General features: G+C 51.3%; 6 protein-coding genes across 6 annotated transcripts; 4 read left to right on the top strand and 2 right to left on the bottom strand.

Annotated features, from left to right (window-relative positions):
- Positions 1 to 1,010: 1,010 nt before the first annotated feature.
- Positions 1,011 to 3,230, top strand: ALTATR162_LOCUS7718 (uncharacterized protein; the record flags this gene model as incomplete). The annotated part of the gene is made up of 2 exons (XM_043315347.1): positions 1,011 to 1,569; positions 1,627 to 3,230. 2 exons carry the CDS (start codon positions 1,011 to 1,013, stop codon positions 3,228 to 3,230), a joined length of 2,163 nt encoding a protein of 720 aa, XP_043171282.1.
- A 271-nt stretch (positions 3,231 to 3,501) lies between these two features.
- On the bottom strand, positions 3,502 to 6,105 carry ALTATR162_LOCUS7717 (uncharacterized protein; the record flags this gene model as incomplete). The annotated part of the gene is made up of 1 exon (XM_043315346.1): positions 3,502 to 6,105. One exon carries the CDS (start codon positions 6,103 to 6,105, stop codon positions 3,502 to 3,504), a length of 2,604 nt encoding a protein of 867 aa, XP_043171281.1.
- An 876-nt stretch (positions 6,106 to 6,981) lies between these two features.
- Positions 6,982 to 14,275, top strand: ALTATR162_LOCUS7716 (uncharacterized protein; the record flags this gene model as incomplete). The annotated part of the gene is made up of 5 exons (XM_043315345.1): positions 6,982 to 9,080; positions 9,444 to 10,535; positions 10,857 to 11,003; positions 11,064 to 11,793; positions 11,963 to 14,275. 5 exons carry the CDS (start codon positions 6,982 to 6,984, stop codon positions 14,273 to 14,275), a joined length of 6,381 nt encoding a protein of 2,126 aa, XP_043171280.1.
- A 752-nt stretch (positions 14,276 to 15,027) lies between these two features.
- Positions 15,028 to 15,588, top strand: ALTATR162_LOCUS7715 (uncharacterized protein; the record flags this gene model as incomplete). The annotated part of the gene is made up of 2 exons (XM_043315344.1): positions 15,028 to 15,174; positions 15,241 to 15,588. 2 exons carry the CDS (start codon positions 15,028 to 15,030, stop codon positions 15,586 to 15,588), a joined length of 495 nt encoding a protein of 164 aa, XP_043171279.1.
- A 428-nt stretch (positions 15,589 to 16,016) lies between these two features.
- On the bottom strand, positions 16,017 to 16,704 carry ALTATR162_LOCUS7714 (uncharacterized protein; the record flags this gene model as incomplete). The annotated part of the gene is made up of 4 exons (XM_043315343.1): positions 16,017 to 16,100; positions 16,159 to 16,295; positions 16,412 to 16,500; positions 16,559 to 16,704. The coding sequence occupies 4 exons, from the start codon at positions 16,702 to 16,704 to the stop codon at positions 16,017 to 16,019; spliced, it is 456 nt and encodes a 151-aa protein (XP_043171278.1).
- Positions 16,705 to 17,519: 815 nt separating this feature from the next.
- On the top strand, positions 17,520 to 21,230 carry ALTATR162_LOCUS7713 (uncharacterized protein; the record flags this gene model as incomplete). Its single annotated transcript, XM_043315342.1, has 6 exons — positions 17,520 to 17,589; positions 17,641 to 18,484; positions 18,531 to 19,124; positions 19,800 to 19,888; positions 19,946 to 20,413; positions 20,461 to 21,230. The coding sequence occupies 6 exons, from the start codon at positions 17,520 to 17,522 to the stop codon at positions 21,228 to 21,230; spliced, it is 2,835 nt and encodes a 944-aa protein (XP_043171277.1).
- Between the last annotated feature and the right edge of the window lie 2,841 nt (positions 21,231 to 24,071).

Raw genomic sequence — 24,071 nt, 5'->3', positions numbered from 1 at the left:
CAATAAGCATAACGATACCAAAATGCATATACCGCTTTGTCATAGATCGAGGGTACAGGGAAAAGTATTGTTGCTGTTATTACAACTGATTGGAATACAGATAGTAGTATGCTGGCAAGAGCAAACGCCAATGAACGCCCAACGAAAAGAATTGCAAAGTTCAAGAGCTTCGTGCACTGCAGCACTGATGTACTCGAAGCCCTTGTTGAAAATCGTGAACAATGGTGGCACTATTTATCTCTGGACTTACTATCAGAGCGTGCGACGCAGCTCATCTACTACAAGCAACCGCAATTGCTTAGGAAATGGGCTCCCCTTACCCTTGCCCTTTGCGATCGATTCCTCAGGTCGATACGTTGACAATAAACACATTTCCTTTCGAGCACCTCACGATTGATACGTATAATAAGTCGAGATGCGGGTAGTCGAGTATTCACGTGAATGTGTGCCGGAGACTGTCCAAACTACGAGGACACTACTATCGTGCCAAGAGCGGTTCAGCCGAGTCACTCTTGACACATGGCGTAGTTGTGGCAAGGCTGTATTATAAGCGTTTTGCACCCATTGTAATGTCTTCATCGCAAACCTACAACCTCTTTCTTCTACACACAAAAAGTTTAAACATTTCCAGAACAACTCTATGGCCGGGAAGGGTCGGCTGTCCTCCCTTCCAACGTCATCAAGGTGTTCATCGCTTGTAAATTCGCCTTCTGCTGCAGGCTACCACTACATGTCAGCTTTACTGCGCCACACTGTGGGCTGTGCAATCAGTCTACCCCGCGTGAGCTGAGCTTCCTCATAAAACGAAAGACATGGCAAGCCATAATAAGACCGATTTATCGCACTTTCTGCACTGTCTTGCTTTCAAATGTAATTCTTCAGTATAGCTTAGCGTCTTGTTTCCATATATGCTCGCCAACGTAGATACCTAGGACTAGTATCCCCAACAGACGAGCAAGATGTCGTATTGTTACTCCCCGTTCACATTTCGACTCATTCGAGTTCTCGACATGCACCAAGACGATGTCAATCATCATGGCATTCCAACACTTCAGGGCAGGCTCCGTGAAATTTCACTTGACAGACCAAAATCCTTTGATGCACTCTCCTATGTTTGGGAAGATGATCCCTCTCCACCGAATGAAGGAAACCCCGTCCCGAATTACATTCTACTTGATGGCAAACCCGGCGAGCCCCGCAAATCACTTGAGATATCGAAGAGCTGCTATATTGCTCTGCAGAATCTTCGGGATTATCATGGAGTCAGGACGATATGGGTTGATGCGATCTGTATCGACCAGAAGAACGATAGCGAAAAGAACATGCAGATTCCACTAATGAAGGAAATCTATGAAAAGGCAAGAAAGGTGTACATCTGGCTAGGGGAATCTAAGACATTTGAAAGAGAAGGCATTCCGTACAAGTCCGAAGATGAATTGAAATACTTGAGGCAAATCTCAAATGGGCAATACACACTTATGGATGCTAGACTATCCGGATTCCCAGCCAATATGTCTCTACACCAACTAGCGAGAAGCATTAGAGTTCTGTGGGACGCAGCAGTTGACAGTAAGTTCTCCGCTGTCGGTTATAGGCGTTGTTTGCATTAGATAACATCGATGCCAGAATGGTTCCCCAGCCCAGCAGTTTCAAGCAATGATGCGTCACTGAAAGACTTGATTGACAGGAAATGGTTCCGGCGTATGTGGACGATGCAAGAACTGGTGATGGCGGAAGAGCCGTTCGTTGTGTGTGGGAAAAGGTCTATCCGATGGAATAGGTTCTTTTGGGGTTTAGTACTCACTTGGGAGCATACGGTCAATGACAAGAAACCCGATTTCGAGGCGATAATAAAATTCCTCCATGGGATTGAATCGCTCTGGATCGAGATTACGAGGATCCTTGAGCACAGACAGTCTAAACACTGGGCTTGGGTCAACAAGAAAAGCAGCTGGTACTCATGCTGGGACAAGTTCCTTCGCTTTATGGAACAACATGGGAAGACAATGTTATTCTACGAAGTTACACTAGGACTCTTGATGATGTTACCACAACTGCACTCCAAGGGTATGCCTATCAACACACTTGGTCACTTCTTTGGACCCTTCCAGGCTTTTCTGTTCTCAATTGGGGCTCTAAACTCACTTCTGACTCCACCAAGACGAGATGACCAATGGAAAGAAAGTCTCCAAGAGAGGATGATAAGCATATTGCACAGCTGCAGAGACCAAGATGCGACGAATCCCAAGGACAAAGTGTACGCACTCCACGGTCTATTGACGAGTCTAGAGATTGAATTGCCGTCGCCAAAATACGAGGACTCGCACAGTTTAGAGGCAACTTACTTGGAATTCGCTGAAGCTTTCATAAAATGGCAAGGATCTTTAGAGATACTACTCGAGGCAACCGGCCCTTGGGGTAACGCACCTTCCTGGGTCCCGAACTGGAGCGAGCGATATATGCGGCTACCGTTCTCCAGCGCCAACGCAACCCGAGTGCACGCCTTGCTTGAATCCAGAAATTCTTTCCAGTTCTCCAGTGATGGACGTGGGCTTGAGATTATGGGTCGAGAAGTTGGTGTTGTTGTGTATAAACTCAAAGCCATCAACAGATCTCGATCTCGATTCTGGCAACATGTGGATCCGTCCAAGAGGATGGGTCTATTATCTGGAGCCCCTCAAGAAATATTTGATGAAATTTCTGCCCTGTACGAGTGGTTCATAATTGCGACCGAAGTTTTTGCTTTTGGGAAGGAAGAGATTGCGGAGTTCATGGCTTTGAACATTCCCAAAGATGCGATTTACGCCGTAGATGATACGCGCAAGTGGATTGACCTTATTTTCAATCATTATTCAAGAAGCTCATGTAGTACCGAAGACGGGTCCGCTGGCATGCATCCCGGCCACAAAGTTCTGGAGATGCTCTTGCAGAACGATCGGCTCTTCTCCATGCATTGGAAAATATGCCAGTTCTTCGCTGGTTCTATGACTTGTTTTATTTTAAAAGCTGCAGAAAGATTCCTGCTTGGCATTGGACCTGATGGTACTCAGAAGAAGGACAAAGTTGTGCTCTTTCCCACCCTTAAAGCCCCGATGGTTGCGAGGGTAAAGGAATCTAAAGGGGGAATACGTGAGGTTCAGGTTGTTGGAGCTGCCCTTGTAGATGACATGATGGATGGGCAATTTTGGCCTGAGGACAATAGTGGTCTGGAAGCCATGCTCGTTGTCTAAAGCAAAGAATGGAAGCGTGGCAAACAGTATCGATCGAGGCGAATGTCTACCCCATTTCAACGTATTGAGATTTATATAACAAGGTAGTCAATCATTTCTAAGATACACATTGTATGTACATGAATTGCTAATATTCACTATGTCATGCCCAACATGTCGGTAGTGCAACAAACGCCATCAGCATGTCTGCAACAACGCCGGTATCGACCTATCCCCATCATGTAGTGAACTCTTGAACATATAATACACTCTACGACTCCATGTCGGCGTATCAATCTTCGATATCATCATCGCTCAGCATAAGACTAGCACCCTTATCTGCCAGTCCAGAAATTGCCGATTCCGGTTCTTGTTCTTTACTCTCAAACTTCACGCGCCCTCTCTTTTTCGGAGTGTCGAGAGTTGGTTTATCTGTAGACCATTGCTCTTGCTCGCCTGGACGAACATCGTCCTCTAAGTCATCTTCCTCAGTGGCGCCGGATAGAGCGTTTCCGGTGAATGATGTGATCTTCCGAATTTCGCGCACGGTGGCTGCTGTGGACGGGGAAGGCATGCGCGACTTCCGTAGAATGGTAGTCATGTAGGGGAGGCGTTCGAGGAGCATTTCGTTCCGAGCCGAGCCGCCACTTCCCAAGAGAATTGAAGTTGGTGCATCTTCTTCTGCATGTTTTGAGCCCGGGGCTGATGTCGGTTGCGAAAACGAGGCGTTGCCTTTCCATGTCTCGACACCTCCGCCCGAGATAGCCGCTTTTGGTGCACCCGGCCCGGTCGAGAAGAGTTCACCGCGTTGTGCCTTTGATACCCACATTTCCAATAGATCTTCAATCTCTTCCTGTTGTTTCCATATCCGCAGCGACGCCGGATAGTACATGACAAACGCATTGCCTTTGGCAGCTCCACCACCTGCTCCTTGGCCTTTAGCCTTGATACCCATTATGCCTGGGGGTGGCGCTATTCGTTTGACAGGATATGGCAGGTTGTACAGCAGCCCGCGCACGCTCGTTTGAAAGCACATCTCGTCTTGCCGCAGATTGTCCGCACTCGTTCCTTGAAGATTCCGTCGGCCAGCGCCTGCACCAAAACGGTCCGGCGACAAAAGATCAGCATCAGAAAGAGCTTCTATACATCCCTCAATAGAGTCCATTGTTTCTTCACTGTCTGCGCCTCCGCAAGACAGGACGTAGTTCTCGTGTAGAGCAGCGACAAAGGTTTGGGTATCAGTACCCAGCTCATCGATGAGCGTGTCGACATTGACCTCCGAAGCTTTTGGTCTTCGCCTTTCGGGGAACCAGTTCGGTGGATGTGCAACAGGTGTGTTAGAGTCCTCTGCTAGACGTTTGTTGTAAACAACTCTCCCGACCGAATGGAAGATACCAAGAGTGCTTTCTCGCTGTGTCACCATTTCAAGCGATTCCTGCTCAATCTTGGTCATCGGGACATCTCTCGGCCCCTTCTTCTTCGAGAAGTTGACTTTCGCGCCCCAGCCTTCTGCATCATCGCCACGTAAGCATAAGAACTCGAGTGATGAAACTGCGCTTCGGATGTCTCCAAGCTCCGCAAGACGCTGAATGGCCTGTGGTCCCAAAGTCTTCTTACGCCCGGATTTCCGTGCCTCCTTGATAACGATTGTCTCTAACGCTTTCGTCATATATGTGGGTGCGATTGGATTGAACTCGAAGACAGACACTCCGGGGTGGGTCAGGATCTCAGGACCTAACAGCCGATGCGCAGTGAAGCTGTCAGCTGCTGCTGTGTTGGTAGACAGCAGAGTCTCGGAGATGATCATTACGATTGGAGTCACTGGCTGCTCGGGATCGACCTGGGTCGAGAAGAATGCAGTAGCTGATTGCGTATTGGCAGCAAGAAAGTTGAGGATGGAAGAGCGAAAAGATTGAACGGCCGAAGAAGTACGTGTAAATGTATTCGGAAATTCCTCTACTAGGACCAGTTGCTTCTGCCTTTCAGTCTGACTGCTGGGCGAAGCAGTCTGGCCACTCATTGTCGGCTCATCGAAGGCCAGACTACCAAAGGTTCCAGTTCTCCCAACGAAATCCTCGAACTGCGCAGTAGCAGACACGAAATTGTCGGAAGTCGACATGGAACCTATAGGATTCTTCCACTCATGCATGTCGATCCCCAGTTCTTTCGAGAGCAAGGACATGGTGGTAGTCTTTCCACTGCCAGCAGGGCCTTTGAGAAGCAGCAATCTCTTGCGTGCTTTGCCACTAAAGACATCTGTGAGCCATGTCCTCACATCTGTTACTTTTCGCTTATGCACAGCGAGCTCATCAAGTGACGCTGGGCCGTACTTTTCAGTCCATGGTCGCCGGTCTTCTGTGTCCTGCCGTGCCGGCTGAGACGATAGCGGAGTGACACTACGGGCTCCGCTTGCTGTTCGTAGGAACTTCTGCCTATTATTCATAGTATTACCATGGTCTATTGGCGCTGTCGCAGCGATCGGTCTCTTGCGGACGGGGAGAGGTTTCGAAGGTTTAATCGATTGCGCATCGTCCGAGGAATCGAATATATCGTCTACATCTTCAATTGATGCGGTAGGTTTCTCGAGGCTCGGCGTAGGCTGTAGCGACTGCGAGCGCGGAACACTGGCGAAGAAAGAAGTGATAGGCTTAAGGACAGGCTTCGCTTTGGTTGGCGGTTTTGCTGGAGACTTCTTAGTAGTAATTGCTTTCGATCGCGTGGGAGATGCTGCACGTGTCTGCGATCGGGTAGCCTTCTTTTCTCCATGTGCCCCAGTCGGTACGCTTGTTAGTGTGCCCCTCTTGGAACGCGTGGGAGGCGGTGTGTGTGAATCATCTGCTTCAGAATCGGATGAGAGCACGATCGGCTTTTTCCGCGTGGCTCGAAGCTTAGCCATGCCGCCCCAAACTGATGGATTTGGAGAAGGCTGGACTGCAGAGTGACATACTCAGTACTATGCCGGTTGAAGTTGCAAAGCGCGTGATAGGAGCTTGAGCCGTGACGATTTCACGTCGCGTCGGAAGGCGGAGGAAGTTCCACGGCCAACGCGCGCTAAGTCAGGTGGGGCTAGAAGGTACTAAACTTGTTGACAACGCATCTTCCTTCTGCATCTTCACACACACCGCTGCTCTTTTACCGCTAGCATCCGCTGTAGTGCACTCCTGTCGAGGCTGATATGCAGCTAACACATCCAACCGCAGCATGCCACAACGCCCTCCCTGTCGCTTCTGCATGAAGGTCAAATTTCGAGCACCCACAGCGTCATCGCGTGCATATCGGTTCGTTGGATGGTTTTTCTACAGTAAACATCAACAAAGAAGTCGGGCCATGACCTCCCGTTGATCCACTGCCGATGGCTACCGTCGTAGTACAAAGTGAGAAGCACAACGAGACCACATAGACGTAATTGTACCAGGCACGCGAAGCTGCATACGATGGCTGGAGACGTTGCGCTCGGGGCATATAAATTAGGCCGCTCAAGTTTACGATGAGCTGGCACGTCCCTGCCAATCTCCCATTGGGCGGGATGGCGTTTGCAGCTTGTACTATCCTCTTTCATCCTTTTCGCAGCCGCATTCCTTATATACTGATTATGCGCTTGCTCGTTGTTTTTTGACCTGTTTCCCGTCGTCATGCCACGTTAATGGACACTTATACTAATCTTCGCGACCATCTGAGCTTAACGTGAGAAGTGCAGGCTCCATTGCAGGTTTGGGTGTTCTGGTGTCTTCAACGCAATATACAAGAACTATCGCATTTGGCGGCCGCCGTTATGGTGAAGAAGAAAACCAAGAGCAAGATACCAAAACCGGTGGAGACCGTTGCTCCACCGGACAACGTGCCAACGAATACTGCCGAACCACTTCCTCATGCGCCTGAAGTTCCATTGACAGCAGAGCCATCAGCCACAGAAGCAGCGTCCGGGGAGCAGTCAATGCCAACCGCTTCCGAAGTGGAGACAGACGAGGGTACGGTTCCCACGCAGGTGGACGTGTCCACACCCGAACCCTCACATCACCCTGAGAGCATACAGACTATTCCCGACGAGGCTGCAGAGCCACAGGCCATTGAGATCACATCTGCTGCAGACCTGGATCCACCAATGGAGGAAGAGCGGGAATCTGGATCGCAAGCGGACCCTACCGAAGCCACAGAGTTAGCGACTGCCGCACAAAGCGCTGAAGATATGCGCCGTACTACGGGAGCGGAAGAACAGTCACCGATCATTGAAGCTGGAGACGCAAACGATCCAGAACCCATTGTGGATCAAGAGGATGCGTCAGAAGAACAACAAATCACAGTTCAAGGGTACACATATCAACCAGCGTTACTTCCAATCCAAGAATCTGTTCAACCTACATTTGAAGACGACACACCGGTTGAAGATACGGAACCTCCACAAGGATCTGCAATTGAGTCAGCGCCCGGAGCAGGATCAGAACCATCTATACAGAGCGCCCCTACCGCCGTAGAAGAAGCTGTTGAGTCGGCGGAACCAATGGAAGACACCGTCAGTGGAGAAGAAGTTCAGCTAGACCCGATAGATGTACTCGATGTACCCAACGCTCTTGAAGCACCTGAAGCTCCCGAGGCTCAACCAGAAGAGCCAGTTGAGGATGTCGTTACTGAAACTGTAACAGAAGAAGACCAAGCTGCGCATGCACAAGAACCCGAGAGCCTTCTAGCAGTACCCCAACAGTCGGTGCATGCTGAACCACAAGATGCGCCTGACGATGAGACATCAGCGCCAGAAGCCCCTGAGAGGCCAGGTTTCGAGAGATTTGAGACTGCGCAGGAGGGACTGGGAACGCTTGCTGCTGAGCCGACGGTGGAGCCCGAATCTATGCCTGAGGTTTTATCTGTAGACGCTGCCACGAAGCCGTCATATGAGTTTGCTGCGCCGGCGGAAGAAGAAGCACCGGTGCAGGAACAGGAGCAGCTTGAGGAAGAAGCAACGATCACTGCTGAAGCCCAAGAAGCCGCTGAGAATGTACAGGCGGCTCAAGCCCAAGAAGATGCGCAGCGAAAAGAGTTGGAGAGATTGGAGCAGGAGGCACTCGAGCACGAGCGGCAGACGAAAGACGCGCTAGAGCAAGAGATATTACAGAAGGAAGCTGAAGCCAAGAGATTATCAGAGGAACAACATGCGAGAGAGGCTCAAGAAGAGATGGAAGCTACCGAAGCTGTTAAACGAGCTGTAGAAGAGATGAGAACCAAGAAAGAAGAACAGCAGAAGGAATCCGAAAGGCTTGAAGAAGAGCGGTTAGCCCGTCAGAGGCTTGAGCAAGAGAAATTAGAGCAGATTGCTGAAGCGAGGAAGCTTTTGGCGTTAATGGAGGAAGAAAGACGTGCGGCAGAGATCCAGGAAGAGCTCGAAGCTGCTGCAGTTGCGGAGCGTGCTCAAAGAGAGAAGGACAAGATCGAAGCTGCTGCAGCTGCCGAACGCGCTCAAAAAGAAAAGGAAGAACTCCAGGAAGAGCAGTTACGACGTGAGAGAGCTGCGGAGGCTCGAATCGCTAGGAAAGCTCGAGCTGCAGCAGATGTTCTTGAAGAAGCTCAAAGAGAGGCAGCCGAAAAGCATACCGAAGATGGGTCACGTGAGCAAGCCGAGATACCATTCATCGCACGCCGATCAATGATTGAGTCAGCACGTGCTCCGTCACCTCCTTCGGGAGTACCTGATATGCACGATCGTTCTCCAGTCTCTGATCGACCATTTCGATCGTATCGATCTTTCGCGCCACATGCACCGAAGCTTAGAGCACATGAAGCGGGTCCAAACCATGCACCAAAGCCATACGCTGTGGCACAGCTCATTGAGGATAATAGACCTCCAGCACCGAGCCCGCCAATGAGTAAAGCACGACCAAGGTATGTAAAATCCATTTATGTGTTTGATGAGCGCATAGCGCGGGTCTTCCTCGGCGCGACCGTAAACCACGACATCGGGCCCAAAGTGAACATGCTTAACATACATAAGCTTACTCACCGAACTCTGATCAATTGCTATACTGACTAGATGTTTCCCTATAGACATGCTCCTACTTTTGACAGCGACGACGATTCAGATTCTGTTCTAGTACAAAACAGGATAGCGTCGAGGCGTCCATTTAGCGGTGAAGCACATGAAGTGTCGCGGTCCCACTTGGGCCCACATCAACCACGTAGCGCTTTTGCATCCCGAGTGCCTGTTGAGCCCACCTATCCGGCCCCTCCACCAAATTATCATCCCAGCTACTATGCCCCGCCAGCCCAGCCGCCTCACCAGTACCCAAATCATGCCTACGGCATGAGTCAGCAGGGTTATCCCGCGCCTAACCCCAATCCTTACGGCCCTTCGTCGCATTCTTCCTCCCCTCCCTACCAGGAATCATGGAGCCAATACCCACCCGGGTACCCTCCTTATGGCAACTCATCGCAACGACAGGACTCCTCGGGTTCTAGAGACTATCATTTACATGCTTTAGAGAGTCGACCTGCAATCGAAAACGGGTCTGGCGACGCTTTCTCACGCATCCCGCAGACCGATCTGCACGTTCTACTTGCGCATTACAAAGAGAATCACAATCAATTACGTATTAGGGAGGACTTGCTCCGTCGGCAAAGCGCTGAGCAAGAACAGCAACTGCGAGCAAAGGATGGTGAGCTTGGTGAGCTGAAGGAGAAGATTCGCAACTTGGAAGACAGGCATTCCGCCGAAGCAAGCAGACTACATTTTCAGATTGGTAACCTGGAAGAGCAAGTTAGGGAGCTTCGAGAGCTGATTGCTGAAACCAAGAAAGCTAAAAGAGACGCTGAAGAGTCCAAATTGGCATTGAGTGCAGCTATGAGGTCTTGGGAGGATAGGTACAGGGAGTTGGAAGATGTGCATCGCACCTTGGAGAGGACCTCGGCTGAAGAGAGGGAAAGGGCGTGGAGAGATTTCGATGAGTGGAAGTCTGCCACGGTTACGAAACACGACGCCGAGAAGATCGCCCTTGCTATTCAATTCGACAAGAAGCTGAAGCAAGCTGGGCAAGATGCCGAGGAGGCATCCAAACTGAGGTCTCAACTCCAGGAAGCCCTTGAGGAGCGCGACAATCTACGGAAGCAGCGAGATGAAGCAGAAACGAAGGCCGAGGAGGAAGCAGCGAGAGCCAATCAGCTGGCAAGAGAGAAGGATGAGCTGATGAACCAGTACAATCAACTCAAGGCCGAGAGCCAACAAGAGAAGGAAGTCATCAGGAGTGTTGCCAGCAACCTCGAGTCGGAGAAATCCAGACTGGAGAAGATGATGGAATGCTATGGTGATATCGCCGAGATCAAAAGCAAAGGCGACAACTACTAGTAAGTGATACCCAGTCTTGCACGTTCGTTTATAATACCCCCATGGTGGTGGTAGAGGCTACATTGCAGGCAGTGTTGGATCGATTGTGAACGGCTTCGATGTGCTTCCTCGTCCCAAACCTGGGCAATGAAGCACACTGAGATCGTCCAGCGAATCTTCTGGCCGGCGGCTGTGATGATATGCCGAAAGCCACCATTGATTGCCATACACTGTCTTTAGCGTTTCCCGATCCCACAATGCAATACTTGCTATCGCATCAATCGCCCCTTCCCTGTCGCCTTGTTCCACAAAGAGTCGCCCGCTAACGTTGTCGCGTCTAGCCTGGTAGCCTTTTCTCAGCTGCAGAGGCAGATTATCGATCTTGCTACAATCCATTTCGTTCACCTTCCAGTAAGGCCGCCGCCGGAGGATCTCTCACAAGTACCGTCCAACTTACCGTCATTCCTCGGCGATTCCATTGCCTCCAGGTGAGCAAGATCAATTCACATAAGTATGACCTCAGACACTGACTAAACTTTTCCATCCAGACAAGTTCGAGCAGCATATATCGCCCACACTGTATCAAAGCTGATCACGTTCCGTGTTTTCGGTCCGTTCTTGTTCAGTCTTGGTCGCCGGTACGACAAAGCTGATTCACTGTTCTCATCGATGAGCCACCACATTCGCGAGAAGAGCACACGTAAAGAAGCGATTTGGCGACAGCAAACTCTCCTTGCTGCATTCACTAGCACCGGCGCGAAGCAGCGCATCAATACTGCTGCAGGAACTGTTGTAGAAGAGATCGTCAACGCCATCCGACACTTTGCTGATCCGAAAGAGGAGGAGGGCATCAAGATCGCCGTGAAGCGCATCGTGAAGGTCGCTGCGGAGACATGGAGGTTTGCTCGTCTCGAGCGCGAGATGATCACCGCTGTCATGCCTGCGTTACATGACGAAGAGCATCAATTCACCGGCAACCAATTTTGGCCAGCTTACAAGGCAGAGACAGGTTCAGCGGACGATAACCCCCATCCAACTGATTCGCAACGACAACTACTACTCAGAATTTTCCCGGTCGTCTATCGCGAATCGAAGCACGAGATCTTCCAGAATAACGAAGAGCAGCGCGACGAAGGCTGTGTTCTCCACCATGGACTGGCATTGTATGACGATGCAGAGCCGGTCGTGACGAGAATGGAGGAGCTCAAATCTGCTGGTTTGCCTTCCCATACCACTGCATTAACGAGTCCGACTGACGAGGGCAAGTTTCCGCCGCCGGTATGTAACACCACCCGCGTGTTCACCTTATCCTAGCGTTCCTAGCACCGTTTTCGAGCTTCATTCACCGCTTCATTCACCCTGCCCCTGACAGGCTCGCGATATATCGATATCCACGTAAGACGGAAAGACTACTTTAGATCACTTGGCTAATCCACCGGTTCACCAGGCCTGCCCGCCTCCACGCGACCCTATACCACCTCCTCCGTCTCCACCCGCTCCCCGATCTCCGACGAAGACCGAGACGAATTCGGCTGAGGAACCTCCCGCATCACGTCCGATGTCCCCGATCGTCGAGAAGCCAGAGAAGCCCAAGAAGCTTTCGGCCATTGAGCGAGCTTTGAACCTCTTTTCTGCTCCTTCTCTGGACGACAAGCCGAAGCCTCCAGGCTCTACCTTTTCACGTCCACCGGCGCCTCCAACGTCCGTGTTCACATCGCCTAGGAACTTCATTGGTATGCCAGTGGAAAGTTTGGCTCCTTCACATGCACCGAGTCCTAAGAAGAAGCCACCACCGCCGCCGCCAAAGCCAAAGCCCGAAGTTCCTTCAACGGCCGCAGAGATCGCGGAAGCCATACGCCACCGTGCATCCGTTGAGAGCGCGATTCTGCCTCCGTCTTTCTCACGCACCACAACAGAAGACACTATCCGAGAGGATTCGCGAGCTCCAACGCCGGTTGACACAGTATCTCACGTCTTCGATGCCATAGATGAGATTGAAACACTGGTGCCTCAACGTGCGCGGACTACATCGACCTCCACCACGCATTCGCGACGCCGCTCTACGCACAAGCGTCGATCTAGCGAACATGCCATGGAGGACGAGCTGTTCGATATCACTCCTCGACCGGAAATCAGTCGAAGAAAGAGCGGTTATGCTGCGAGTATCCGTACGACCAAGTCTGCCGATACTGAGCGCACAGATAGGAGTGAGCGTACCGATAAGAGCGAGCGCACCGAAAAAAGCGAGCGCACAGACAAGAGTGAGCGAACCGAGAAGAGTAGTCGCAGTCATCGAACAGAGAAGAGTGATCGCTCGGATAAAACCGAGCGTGAAAAGGCTCGCTATATGTATGAGACTCGCGGTGCTGCCATGAAAGCTTTGTATCCCAATACTCCGACAAAGGGCTCTCATGGTAGCTCCAGAAACTCCGCTAGGAGTGAAAGGAAAGACAGGAACAAGGACAGAGGTAGCAAGGACTCTACAAAGGAATCAATATCATCAAGAGAATCCCGCGAGTCGAGAGAGTCGAAGCGAGAGTCACGGGAGGTCAAGAGACAAAGGAGTATCTCGGATGCTGGCACTTGGGATACAAACAGCATCATGACCCATGATTTCGCACCTACCACTATTACGATGGATGCACCTTATCCTTTCGCGTATGACTCAAGACGAGACTCGAAAGAGTTGAAGAGAGAGTCGAGAGAGATAAGACGGCAGAGAAGTATTTCCGACGCTGGCACCTGGGATACCAACACTGAGATCACTACTCACCGTCCCCCACCCACCACCGTATCGACCAACGTTCCTTACCCAACAGGAATGCCCTGGGAATTGAAGCGATCGAGAAGCATTTCCGACTGTGGTACCTGGGATACTAGTAGTGAGGTCACTCAACGTGCTCCACCCACTACCGTATCGACCAACGTCGCCTACCCAATGGAGAAGGACATGGACGAGTCGGAACGATGGTCCATGCCACCACCCCGTGACACGTGGAGGATGAGCACTCCCGATGACGACGTGTCCGATGCCGGGACCTGGGACACGAATACTGAGATTACCACTCACCGCGCTCCCCCTACGACCGTCTCTACCAACGTTCCCTATCCGACACAGCTACCGCGATATCTGCAAAGACCAAGTGATTCTGATGAGGATGAGTCTGACGATGGCATATCCGATACTGGGACTTGGGATACGAATACCGAGATCACAGCTCGCGCGCCTCCAACAACCGTATCCACCAACATACCCTACTCAAGCGTGCTACCCCAACAGCTGAGAAGGCTGAGCGGCAGCGACGCCGGCACATGGGATACCAACAGTGAGATTACCACAGTGACCCACCGCGCTCCTCCTACAACCGTGTCAACCAACGTCCCATACCCAACCGGTCAATTCAACGATCTCGGTCCATCGAGTTACCCACCCGGACCTTTTGAGCAGCTTAAGCGAGTTGAACAACTCAGAAAGCAGCACGAGCAGAGCTTCTCCGATGACGGTTCCGACTCCGGTACCTGGGATACGAGCAGTGAGATTACGCATGCGAACAACGGTCCCGCTACGGCTGTCTCGACCAACAAACCCTACCATCACACCGAGAGACCCAGGAACGTGGATAGACCCAGAAACTTGAGAAGACAGACGAGTCCTTCGGATGCGGGAACGTGGGATACCAACAGTGTGATTACGAATAACGATATGAAGACGACTGTTTCGACGAATGTGGCGTATCCTTCTGAACGGCGGACTCGATAGGCAGATGCAAGGACGATGTACTGAGGCATTGCCGGAATGTTTCGCGTAGTGCAGCTTTTTTTTTTCGATCTTCACTGTTATTGGGTTTTATTTTTTTGAGATTACATTGTATGCATGATTTCAGCATGGCAATGATTGCAAGGGAAACGTCGTAAGGGTCACATTGATGATGAGGATGGAAGACGAGCATGAGTGAAAGAAAGTATACATGGTTAACGGCCGAGCAATGCATGATGAAGAAGATGGTCTTGAGATAGTTGCATTTATGTAGCATGGCGTTCTGGGTGTTTGCACGTTTGTACGTTTGATTCAAACGGCAAAGACGAGCTTGTAAGATAGTACATATACATCATCTGTTTTCAAGTGCAATACAAAGCTTCCATCATCGGGGTCTACGAAGAAGCTCCTTTCTGTGGTTGTACCCACACCTAGAAACGTACCGTAGAAGCATCCTCTGTGTTCTGTAGTTCTATGCTACTAAAGCAAAAGCTGGTATATTCCTCTAAGATATATTCCCTAGTGATGACGAGTCTTATCGTATATGCGCAACTGTGATGGAGGGAAGAAAGTGAAGGAATGCTACAAAGGGCCGAAGCTAGCCCGAACATCGATCGCGCTTGAAGCTCAAGCTACCAAGATACTCTCAAGAAAGTCCAGTTCCTCATCCTAACCCCACAAACGCCAGATCCCACCTATTTCGACCGCGCCAATTCGCGTCAAACAAGTAGAAGAATCACCAGCGACCTTCCAAAATGGCGGAACCATCTCCCAACCCAGCACCTGTCCAAAACCCCGACATCGACCCTGCACTCACAAACGGCCTGGCGCAACCACCCCAACAAGCACCCACAGAACAAGCCGCAGATGTAGAAATGACAGATTCAGGCACAGCACCAGCGGTAAGCATCAAATCTACCCTGCCCTTCCCCCTCCGCCACAACAGAACTCTACTAATATCCTTCAAGCCTCTCACTCAAGACACCCAACAAACCGACATCCCCTCGCACCAACCAACCGTCCAGACCGTTCCCCCAACACCCTCAACCACCACCCCGGCACCACCATCCGCCCCCTCCCTCCCCACAGCGCCTACACCCACCCCGGCATCATCGCGCAACTCACCGCACCCGACTGCGCAAGCGCCCACGCAACCCATTCCACACGGTAGCCCGACGAGAGTATATCTGAACCAGCATGTGACGCCGCATTTGCTGGAGGCGATGAAACACCTGGCTACGACGGAACCGGAGAAGCCATTGAAGTGGTTGAGTGAGTTTTTGGCGGGCAAGAGTAGGGAGATTGAGGGGCCTTGAAGGTTGGTGGACGTGAAGGTGGTAGTTGGCGATAGTACTGGGACGAAGATGAAGCAAACATGCGCGTGTGGTCGCGTGAATCAGCTGTATGGTATGCTGGCTGAGCACGAACTATTCAGGGCTAGTAGCATGGCTGTTGTAGAGGGCAGACCAGGTCGAAGGACCAAAACCATGTAAGCATGTGTTTACAAAAAGTACAAGGCAGGCGTCACGAGGGATGATACCCAAGTCAATCAGCGTTACAATGAGCAAACAATCAGACTTTGACGAGTTCATTTCAACTTGGGTATATTCAATTCGAGGTGATGCTTTTAATTGATTCATTTCAGATCGTGATCCTGCTAGGTATCCGCAAAGCATCCATGCCCGTGAAACTCCACTTAAATGTATACCATCACGACTACCACACACGCCAATCCTACGTCTGCTTATGCGACCATGGTAGAGGCGGTGGCGCTCTCGTACCTCCAGGTAGGGGGGAGGGTACCGACGGTCTTGTAGTAACGGGAGAGCTGGAGGTAATTAGTATGGCGCTCTTCTTCTACATGGTACAGAGCGAAGAAAACTTACACGGTGGATACGGGACTCGATGAGAATAAGGCGGAACTTGCTGTCCTTGTCCTTGCGGTTGGTCTGGAGGTGCTTGCGGACGGCAACAGCCTTCTTGATGAGCATGTAGAGATCCTCTGGGATGTCGGGGCTGAGGCCTTTGAGCGCAAAATGTTAGCCTAGACCAACAAATGCAGTTTTGTATAGCGCGCAGATGCCCACAAGGAGCAGAGCTGTGTTGACATGCGCTTTCATGTGTAGAGGGCAATCGTACCGTTCGACTTGAGGATTCGGAGGATCTTGTTGCCGGTGATAACCTTGACCTGAGCCACACCGTGCGAGTCACGGAGGATCTCACCAATCCTGCAATTCCGTCAGCACACTATTCGTGCATCCTTTGATTCCTCGCGGTTGTTCTTACTGAGATGGTGTAGCACCCTTCTTCGCGAGCTTGCAGATCTGGTCGACAACCTGCTCCGGGGTGGTCTTCAACCACGCAGGAGCGCTGCGGGAGTAGGGGATGGCGGAGGCTGATATGCCCTTTCCGTTGCTGTGAAGACGACCCATTTTGAATGAATGTACCGGATGGCGACCTGGTCGATTAGTACGGAGACGTGTGGTAGGCTTGGAGTCGTGATAGAAGTTCGCGATCGAGGATTCCAATTTCTCGCGGCTCGGCTAGGTCTGTGGTGGACCGTGCGGGCTAGCGTCAAAGCTTCCGTCTAACAAAAAGTCTGCGACGACCAACCTCACCTTCTCGCACCTCTCAATGCAACAACATTGACCTTAGCATGCAAGCGCGACTGTTTCCAGGCTATATTTGAAGCTAGACGGGTGCTTTGCGAAATGCGACTGGTAGCCCTCCAGAGGCACTAATTATGAAGCGCGACAATAGCTCTCCTCTCCAGGTACGTACATCCATCATCTTCCCATCGCATAATGATGACAACCCTTACTATTTTCTGGTACCTCTTATTTTAGGCGGGCCCTTCACGGGTCTGCCGGTGCATTCAACCTTTATTCTGACACGCGATCTCGTCTACTTTCTTGTTACTTGACACATTTGTTGTTGACTTGGACTAACGAGAAGCAGATTTTATGGATCAGTGGCTTGTCTAGAGCGTCAGTGGGAGTATTTTGTTTAATAGCTACGAATGAAAATCGCTCTTTCTTGTCAATTAACGTGTACGCGCCTTCACATGAACTCAGCTCGTGGTTTCCATACGCTAGGTGTTATCACGCCATGGTGACACACGTTAATGGCATCCAATATACTCTCCGTTCCATCTCCGTCACGATCCCACACGTAGCATTGCCTTGTACGCTGCATACGTTACTCCGCAACCTATTGCTCACACAATAATCACTTCCCATTATCCAACATGAAGTATACAATACTCGGCACAATCTTCCTGTCTCCGTTTGCCTATAGCAGGACCTCCCAAGAACTGTGTCGTGGTACTGCTGAACTATCCTCGGATGGCAATTAGTACTGCTCCGAAGTCTGGGCCATCACCTACCGCAACATCAGCCAACCCGGCGCCTACAACCGGACCACTACAGTCGATCCACGAACTGGTATCTGTGGCCATGAACGTGTCGCCTATCCCAGCACAGGACCGCTGACGCCGTTGTTTGGACAGGTGTCAATGCACCTTCGCGGACCGATGAATGTCTCTCAGCTCGCCGTCTACCAACTTCCGGATGAGATCCATACAATGCAGAAGCGGACTACAGTACTGTTCTACAACCGTCGTCGAGCATTGAAGCAACAAGAACCACCGATGGCCACGAACATCACTACCAGACCGACGCAGTCGGCATCGTCTAACTGGTTTGATGTTTCCAACAAACGGACATACAACACAACGGCCAGCTGCATCCCAAATGTCGTGACCAAGACGGTGACGGTGAAGGCGGTCTGTTCATCGACTAGTACCCCACAGACTTCATCAAACACGACTTACGTAGGTCCTCCGCTGCTGTGCTTACCTACATCTACTACTACATCGATCATCGGCTCTAGCCCGCCAAGACTGGATTGCTCTTACGAAGGGCATCAGGATCTTGATCCCATCTTTCAGAGGCCCAATGGACAGGTTTTCGTCAGTCCAGCACCAGCGTCAGCACCAACACCATTGTCAACACAAGACACATCACGGGTGTTTCAACGTCCTAACGGACAGCCTTTCGATATCCCTGTGCCTTCGCCATCGTCCATTGTGAAAAGAAAGGCTACCGATTGGAGCCGAATCGCATACTACACATCGACAGCACCGGCCCAAGCCACTGGACTCAGCTTCATGGCTAATCTGGGCGACCCTCAAAAGTCTGGTACTTTTGACTAGTATGTTGTCCTCTGCCTGTGAGGTATTGATACTGACATTGCTCAGTGCTTTCGGAAACTCGCTCAGCTACGTCACTCCTCGGGGTGACAAGGTTGCAGTTGAGAGTCTCCCGTTTGACGGCACGCTTCGTACGTCTGAGACTGAGATTGTGGTCCTGTCTGACAAGGAGTGTGACGCGGATTGTTCGTATTGGAGACCAAACGCAACATCTCACCATGGCTGGTTGGGCTCGTCAAAAGCCTTCTTCATCGAATTCCAAATGGACCACCGCCCCAACATAGGCACAGATCAAGGTATGCTCTCCGACGCCCCAGCCTACTGGTTCCTCAACGCCGCAATCCCTCGCGTCCTCCAATACGGCAACGACCGCAATAACATTCCATGTTCCTGCTGGTCAACCGGCTGCGGCGAGTTCGACGCCTTCGAGCTACTCAGCAATGGCGCAAAACGTGCAAAGTCGACTATACATCGGCAGGGTAATCTGGAGGGTGGTGATTCGAACTATTTTAGCAGACCGGTGGGGCAGACGATGAAGTTTGCGGTTGTGTGGCATTATCCACATATCACGGCGTTGGTGTTGGACGATAAGTTTGACTTCTCGCAGAGCATGTCGGATGATGCTATTCAGAAGTTGGTGGCGTATGATGCAGATAGTTGGGTGCACTCTTTGTACGCTATCGGGGACTGAGGTGGATGTTTTCTTGAACGGAACGTGTTGAGATATTCATGTGAAGATATTCTATGTAATAATACAATTGGCAGTGTTTCCGATAGTTCCCCTGGCCTGTGTCGACATGTGAAAATCCAAGACTTTGTAACTGTGGCAAGCTCATCGTCACTGCAGGCCGATAACTCTGCGGAGGCGGATATGGGCGATGCAACGGAGTGGGCCGGCGACTGCAGTGTGGAGTGGCAAAGTGGTCGGCGTGTGATGGCTGACGGTTGGGCTTGCCAAAGCGGGCACGAGAAACCGAGGTCTGTTCTCGCGACTCAGCGTCTGTGTCTGTGATAGACCAGCCGCATTCCGGCCGACGACATTGCGTGCATTTACTCATCACCTTCATCCCTATCTACGCACGACTTTGCATCCGATCATCTCGCCCGTATTATTGCTCGCGCGCGCGCAGTAACTGCCAAACCGTCAACGCGGATCCGCCCTTTTCGCGATCCCAAGCCCCAGCCGGCGCAGCTTCCCCGCAAAAACTCGCAGCGCTCGATCGCCGCGAATTGCCAGCCTCTTGACGTTCGCAGATCCTCACATTGACGACATCCGCCGTCATCTCTGTGAAGCAACTTTCTTTACTGCGCACACAGGCGCGGAGGAGGCACATTCGCAAACATGTCTGCGCCATCGCCGCCAAAGCCATGGGAGACGAGCAACGGCGCGACAAGTGCCTCGGTCGGTCAGTTCCGCCAGCCATTCGATACGTCCGGGACAACCGCGACTAACAACAACACAGGCCTCACTGGATCGAATAGCAGCACAACACCCACCTCGACGACGACATCCTCGAGTGCGCCTCCGTTGCCATCAGTACCAGACTCCCTCAGCACCGTCGCCAACCGCAACGCGTCCAACTACTCAGGCATGAACAACCGATACGGCTCCCCCTACAGCAGCGGATATGGAGGAATGAGCAGCTACAGCTCACCCTACTCCAGCATGGGCGGAGGCTACGGCTCCATGTACGGTGGCATGGGCGGCATGGGTGGCATGTACGGCGGCATGGGAGGTATGGGTATGGGTATGGGCGGAATGTACGGTGGTATGGGAGGCATGCCGGGCGACCCAAACAGCAGCCTCACGCAATCCTTCAGCCAAAGCACAGCAGCGACGTTTCAGTTGATCGAGAACATTGTCGGTGCGTTCGGCGGCTTTGCACAGATGCTGCAAAGCACATACATGGCGACACATTCGTCATTCTTCGGTACGTCCGCCCCTTTACTACAGCCAACCAAATGCTAACATGAATAGCCATGGTATCTGTCGCAGAGCAGTTCGGAAACCTACGACAAACGCTTGGCTCGGTATTGGGCATCTACACCATAATGCGATGGATAAGAACGGCAATTGCTAAGCTCACCGGACGACCACTGCCAGCAGATGCGACCGCTCTCACCCCCGCAAGCTTCGCAGCTTTCAACGGACGTATGCCAGACGGCTCACCGGCACCCGCTAAGCCTTCCAAGAAGCCATTCTTCGTTTTCATGCTCGCTGTTTTCGGTTTGCCATACCTAATGGGCAAGCTCATCAAGGCACTCGCACGATCACAAGAAGCCGAGGAGCAAAGGAAGATGCTAGAGAACCCCCAAGCCGGCCAACCGCTCGATCCCAACAAGCTCGAGTTCTGCCGCGCGCTCTACGACTTCACACCCAACGCCAACATGCAGGGAATGGACCTGTCGGTAAAGAAGGGAGACATGGTGGCTGTGCTCAGCAAGAGCGATCCCATGGGCAACGCCTCAGAGTGGTGGAAATGCAGGTCAAGAGACGGACGTATGGGCTACCTCCCCGGCATCTACCTGGAGACAATCCAACGAAAGACACCGGCACAAATTACCAGCGGTAGCCAAAGCGGAAGCCCAGCTGGTAGCAGAACCCAGACAATGACCAACAGCAGCGCCACAAGTAGGACTGCTACTATGACTGGAGCCAAGGTACCAGAGAAGGTTGGTCCAAAGGTGGACAGCAAGGCAGGTGACATGGGTGTCGAGAGTTTCCAGAAGGGCGCCTTTTACTCTTAGGATTGAGCGATGTTTTATTTCTTTATCTTCTACATCGCGTTTCAAGTGTTGGTGTTGGGTTGCAGGAAACTGCAGGTGTGTATAAGTTGGCTAGGAAAAGCTACGGTTTGGCGTATGGCGCGTAGAGATATCATGGGTCTATCAATCCCAATTGAACATTGAACAAATAATTTACTCTGCATACCTAGCTGAAGCGACTCTTACCAATCACGTGTGAATATGAAGAGTGCCCAGATAGTTCATAGTAGTCGTCTTCCGCCCTTGCCCTTGCATGCGCGCTCCGCAACGTCACCTAACTTTCGCAACAAAGCCGAGCCACCGAGAGAGCCAGGCATCGACCAAGGCAAACAACCCAAGACGCCTATCCACGTTTTAGCTTCGCGCCCGCCTTCCCCTTCCTAGTCGCTCCTTTGGAACTCCATCACAGAACCTTCCTCCTCTGCCATTAATACTAGGCTGCTACTGTTAGGCGTGCTGCTTGCCCCTCCCCCGCCGAGTCCAGGGTCGCAGCTTGTGAGCTTGTCTAGCTTGTGAGTAGTTATACGCGAAGCTACGACATCGTTACTGTACGCTGGGTACCGCGAAGGAGGTACTGCGTCTATTCGAGGCCTCATACAGACCCTGGAGTGAAGGAGGAGCGCTACTACTGCACATCTCAAGATGTTCGCGTCGAAGCGGTTGGGCAAGGTATGTTTGCATTGTTTTGAGCTCTGGAAATGAGGAGCTTGGGTGTACCAGCACATACACGAGGGGAATAGAAGCTAACATGTGTTATAGGAGCTGTCAAAGGTACCAGACCCCTTATCACCGTCCAGCGTCCAGCGAGCACACGCCTTTCCACTACATACCACACAAACCACACGAGTCCATGGGCCAACGCCCCCCTACACCGCTCACCATACATATTACAGCTACAACTATGAATATGAGTAACGGGAAGAACAAAGTCGCTAATGACAGGCTTCACAGATGCACGAGAAACTCCCACCAGGCATAACGCTCATCCAAGCCGACGACTTCCAAACCTGGCTTATGGACATCCAAGTCATAGACTCGAACCCGCTCTATCAGGGAGAAACGTATCGGTTGAAATTCAGCTTCACACCTCAGTATCCTATCGAGGTACATATTCCTCCCCACACCATCTTCCACCACCCGTCATCCTCCTTCAACTCACGTCTCTCTTACTTCTCACCATAAACCAACCACCGAGAACCCAGCTAATTTCCCTTTTTACAATAGGCCCCCGAGGTAGTCTTCCTCCGCGACGCAACACACCCCATACCCTGGCATCCGCACATCTACTCCAATGGCATCATCTGCCTCGACCTACTCGACCGCTCGGGTTGGTCTCCCGTCCACAATGTTGAAAGTGTGTGTGTGAGCTTGCAGAGTATGCTTACGAGTAATACGAAGAAGGAGAGGCCGCAGGGGGATGAGAACTTTGTTAGGTATAATACGCAACGCCCGAGGGATATTAGCTTTGTTTTTCATGATGAGAAGGTTTAGGTAGGAGAGCTGAGGGGCGGATGGGGCCGGGGAAAGGAGGTATGGATATGGGATTGCATGGGATGGTGTTACATGGCGTCTATGGTGGACAAGGGGGGCTATGAGGGAATGACATGATGTTACGACTGGTTTTATGATTAACTAGTATGGAAACTACTATACTATGTGCAGCTTTGACATCTTTTCCAACTCATGACCATATCTTGATAATGAGCATTACATTGTTCATTTTGATCCGCGACAAGCAACAGCCTATCTCTTCTAATACTAATATCTTTACATTGAGTACTCCGCTACATCAAGAATGCGGAGATGGCTAAGGCGCGCGTGCTGAAGATACCGAGATGGGACTGGGTCTTGGCTGAGCTATCCACCTCCAAGGTGGACGATGTGCTAGGCTTGAGATTCTTGACCACTAAAAAGAGGGCTCGCAGAGATGATGTGTGGAGTAGTTGGGAGTAGGATAACGACATGTGAATGGAATGGTGTTGACAAGAAGATGGAAGATGTTGATAGTGGCGGGGGTGTCTTGTTAAGAGGGGTGGATAAACAAAGAGAGAGAGAGAGAGTATAATGATGAGAACTGAAAGGAAGGCCACTTTGTAACGTGTATTATTGATGCTCCTGGGTCTTGGAAATGGACGGGAACAGCATTTTCGACATAGAGAAACTAGAAAGATGTCGTCTTTTGGAGCATCTTATATCTCAACTTTATGACACCCAGACGCATACCAAGGTAGAAGTGTCAAGCTGACTGTGGGTGTAACCTACTGCGAAGGCAAACACGGTCATGTATCTAGGGTCCATTGATCCGGCCTGAAGGACATCATTCTGGCCCAGATTCAGGACTAATGCCTCCTTAGGGTGGTATATGTCACTCTGCCGGGCAACTACCGTAGTACAGAATGCCCAGGAATATTTTGAGTTGGTAACGCCGGACGTATACCGACATAGGTTTGCCGGGTTGATGAGAAGTGGAACTCGCTGCGAAGATAGACACGGTCTCGTTTCCAAACCTACTCTGGAGCTATCAAAGCTTGGCTGCGGGGCACTTTCTGTGAATGTCACGGTCCGGTTTCTCTTTTCTCACTCGGCGGGCCGAGGCTGCGTGATGAAATTGGTGGGTGGTCTTTTTCATAGAGTATCGATAAGCGCCGCGTTAGGTTAACCGAGTCGGCCTAGCGTCACTCGCCGACACTACGAAGGATCCCTGCCAGGCCAATTTTTCTCTGATCGCTCGCCTTTAAGCAAGCGCAAAAAAGATTCCCAACCCTCTTTTCCACCTTCTCTCCAACACCTTCCTGCTCTTCAATTTTTCAGGTTGTTCCTTAT

The sequence above is a fragment of the Alternaria atra genome (assembly GCF_907166805.1).
Source record: "Alternaria atra isolate CS162 genome assembly, contig: 28, whole genome shotgun sequence".
Classification (NCBI taxonomy): Eukaryota; Fungi; Ascomycota; class Dothideomycetes; order Pleosporales; family Pleosporaceae; genus Alternaria; species Alternaria atra.
This window is presented reverse-complemented; position numbering and strand designations above follow the sequence as displayed.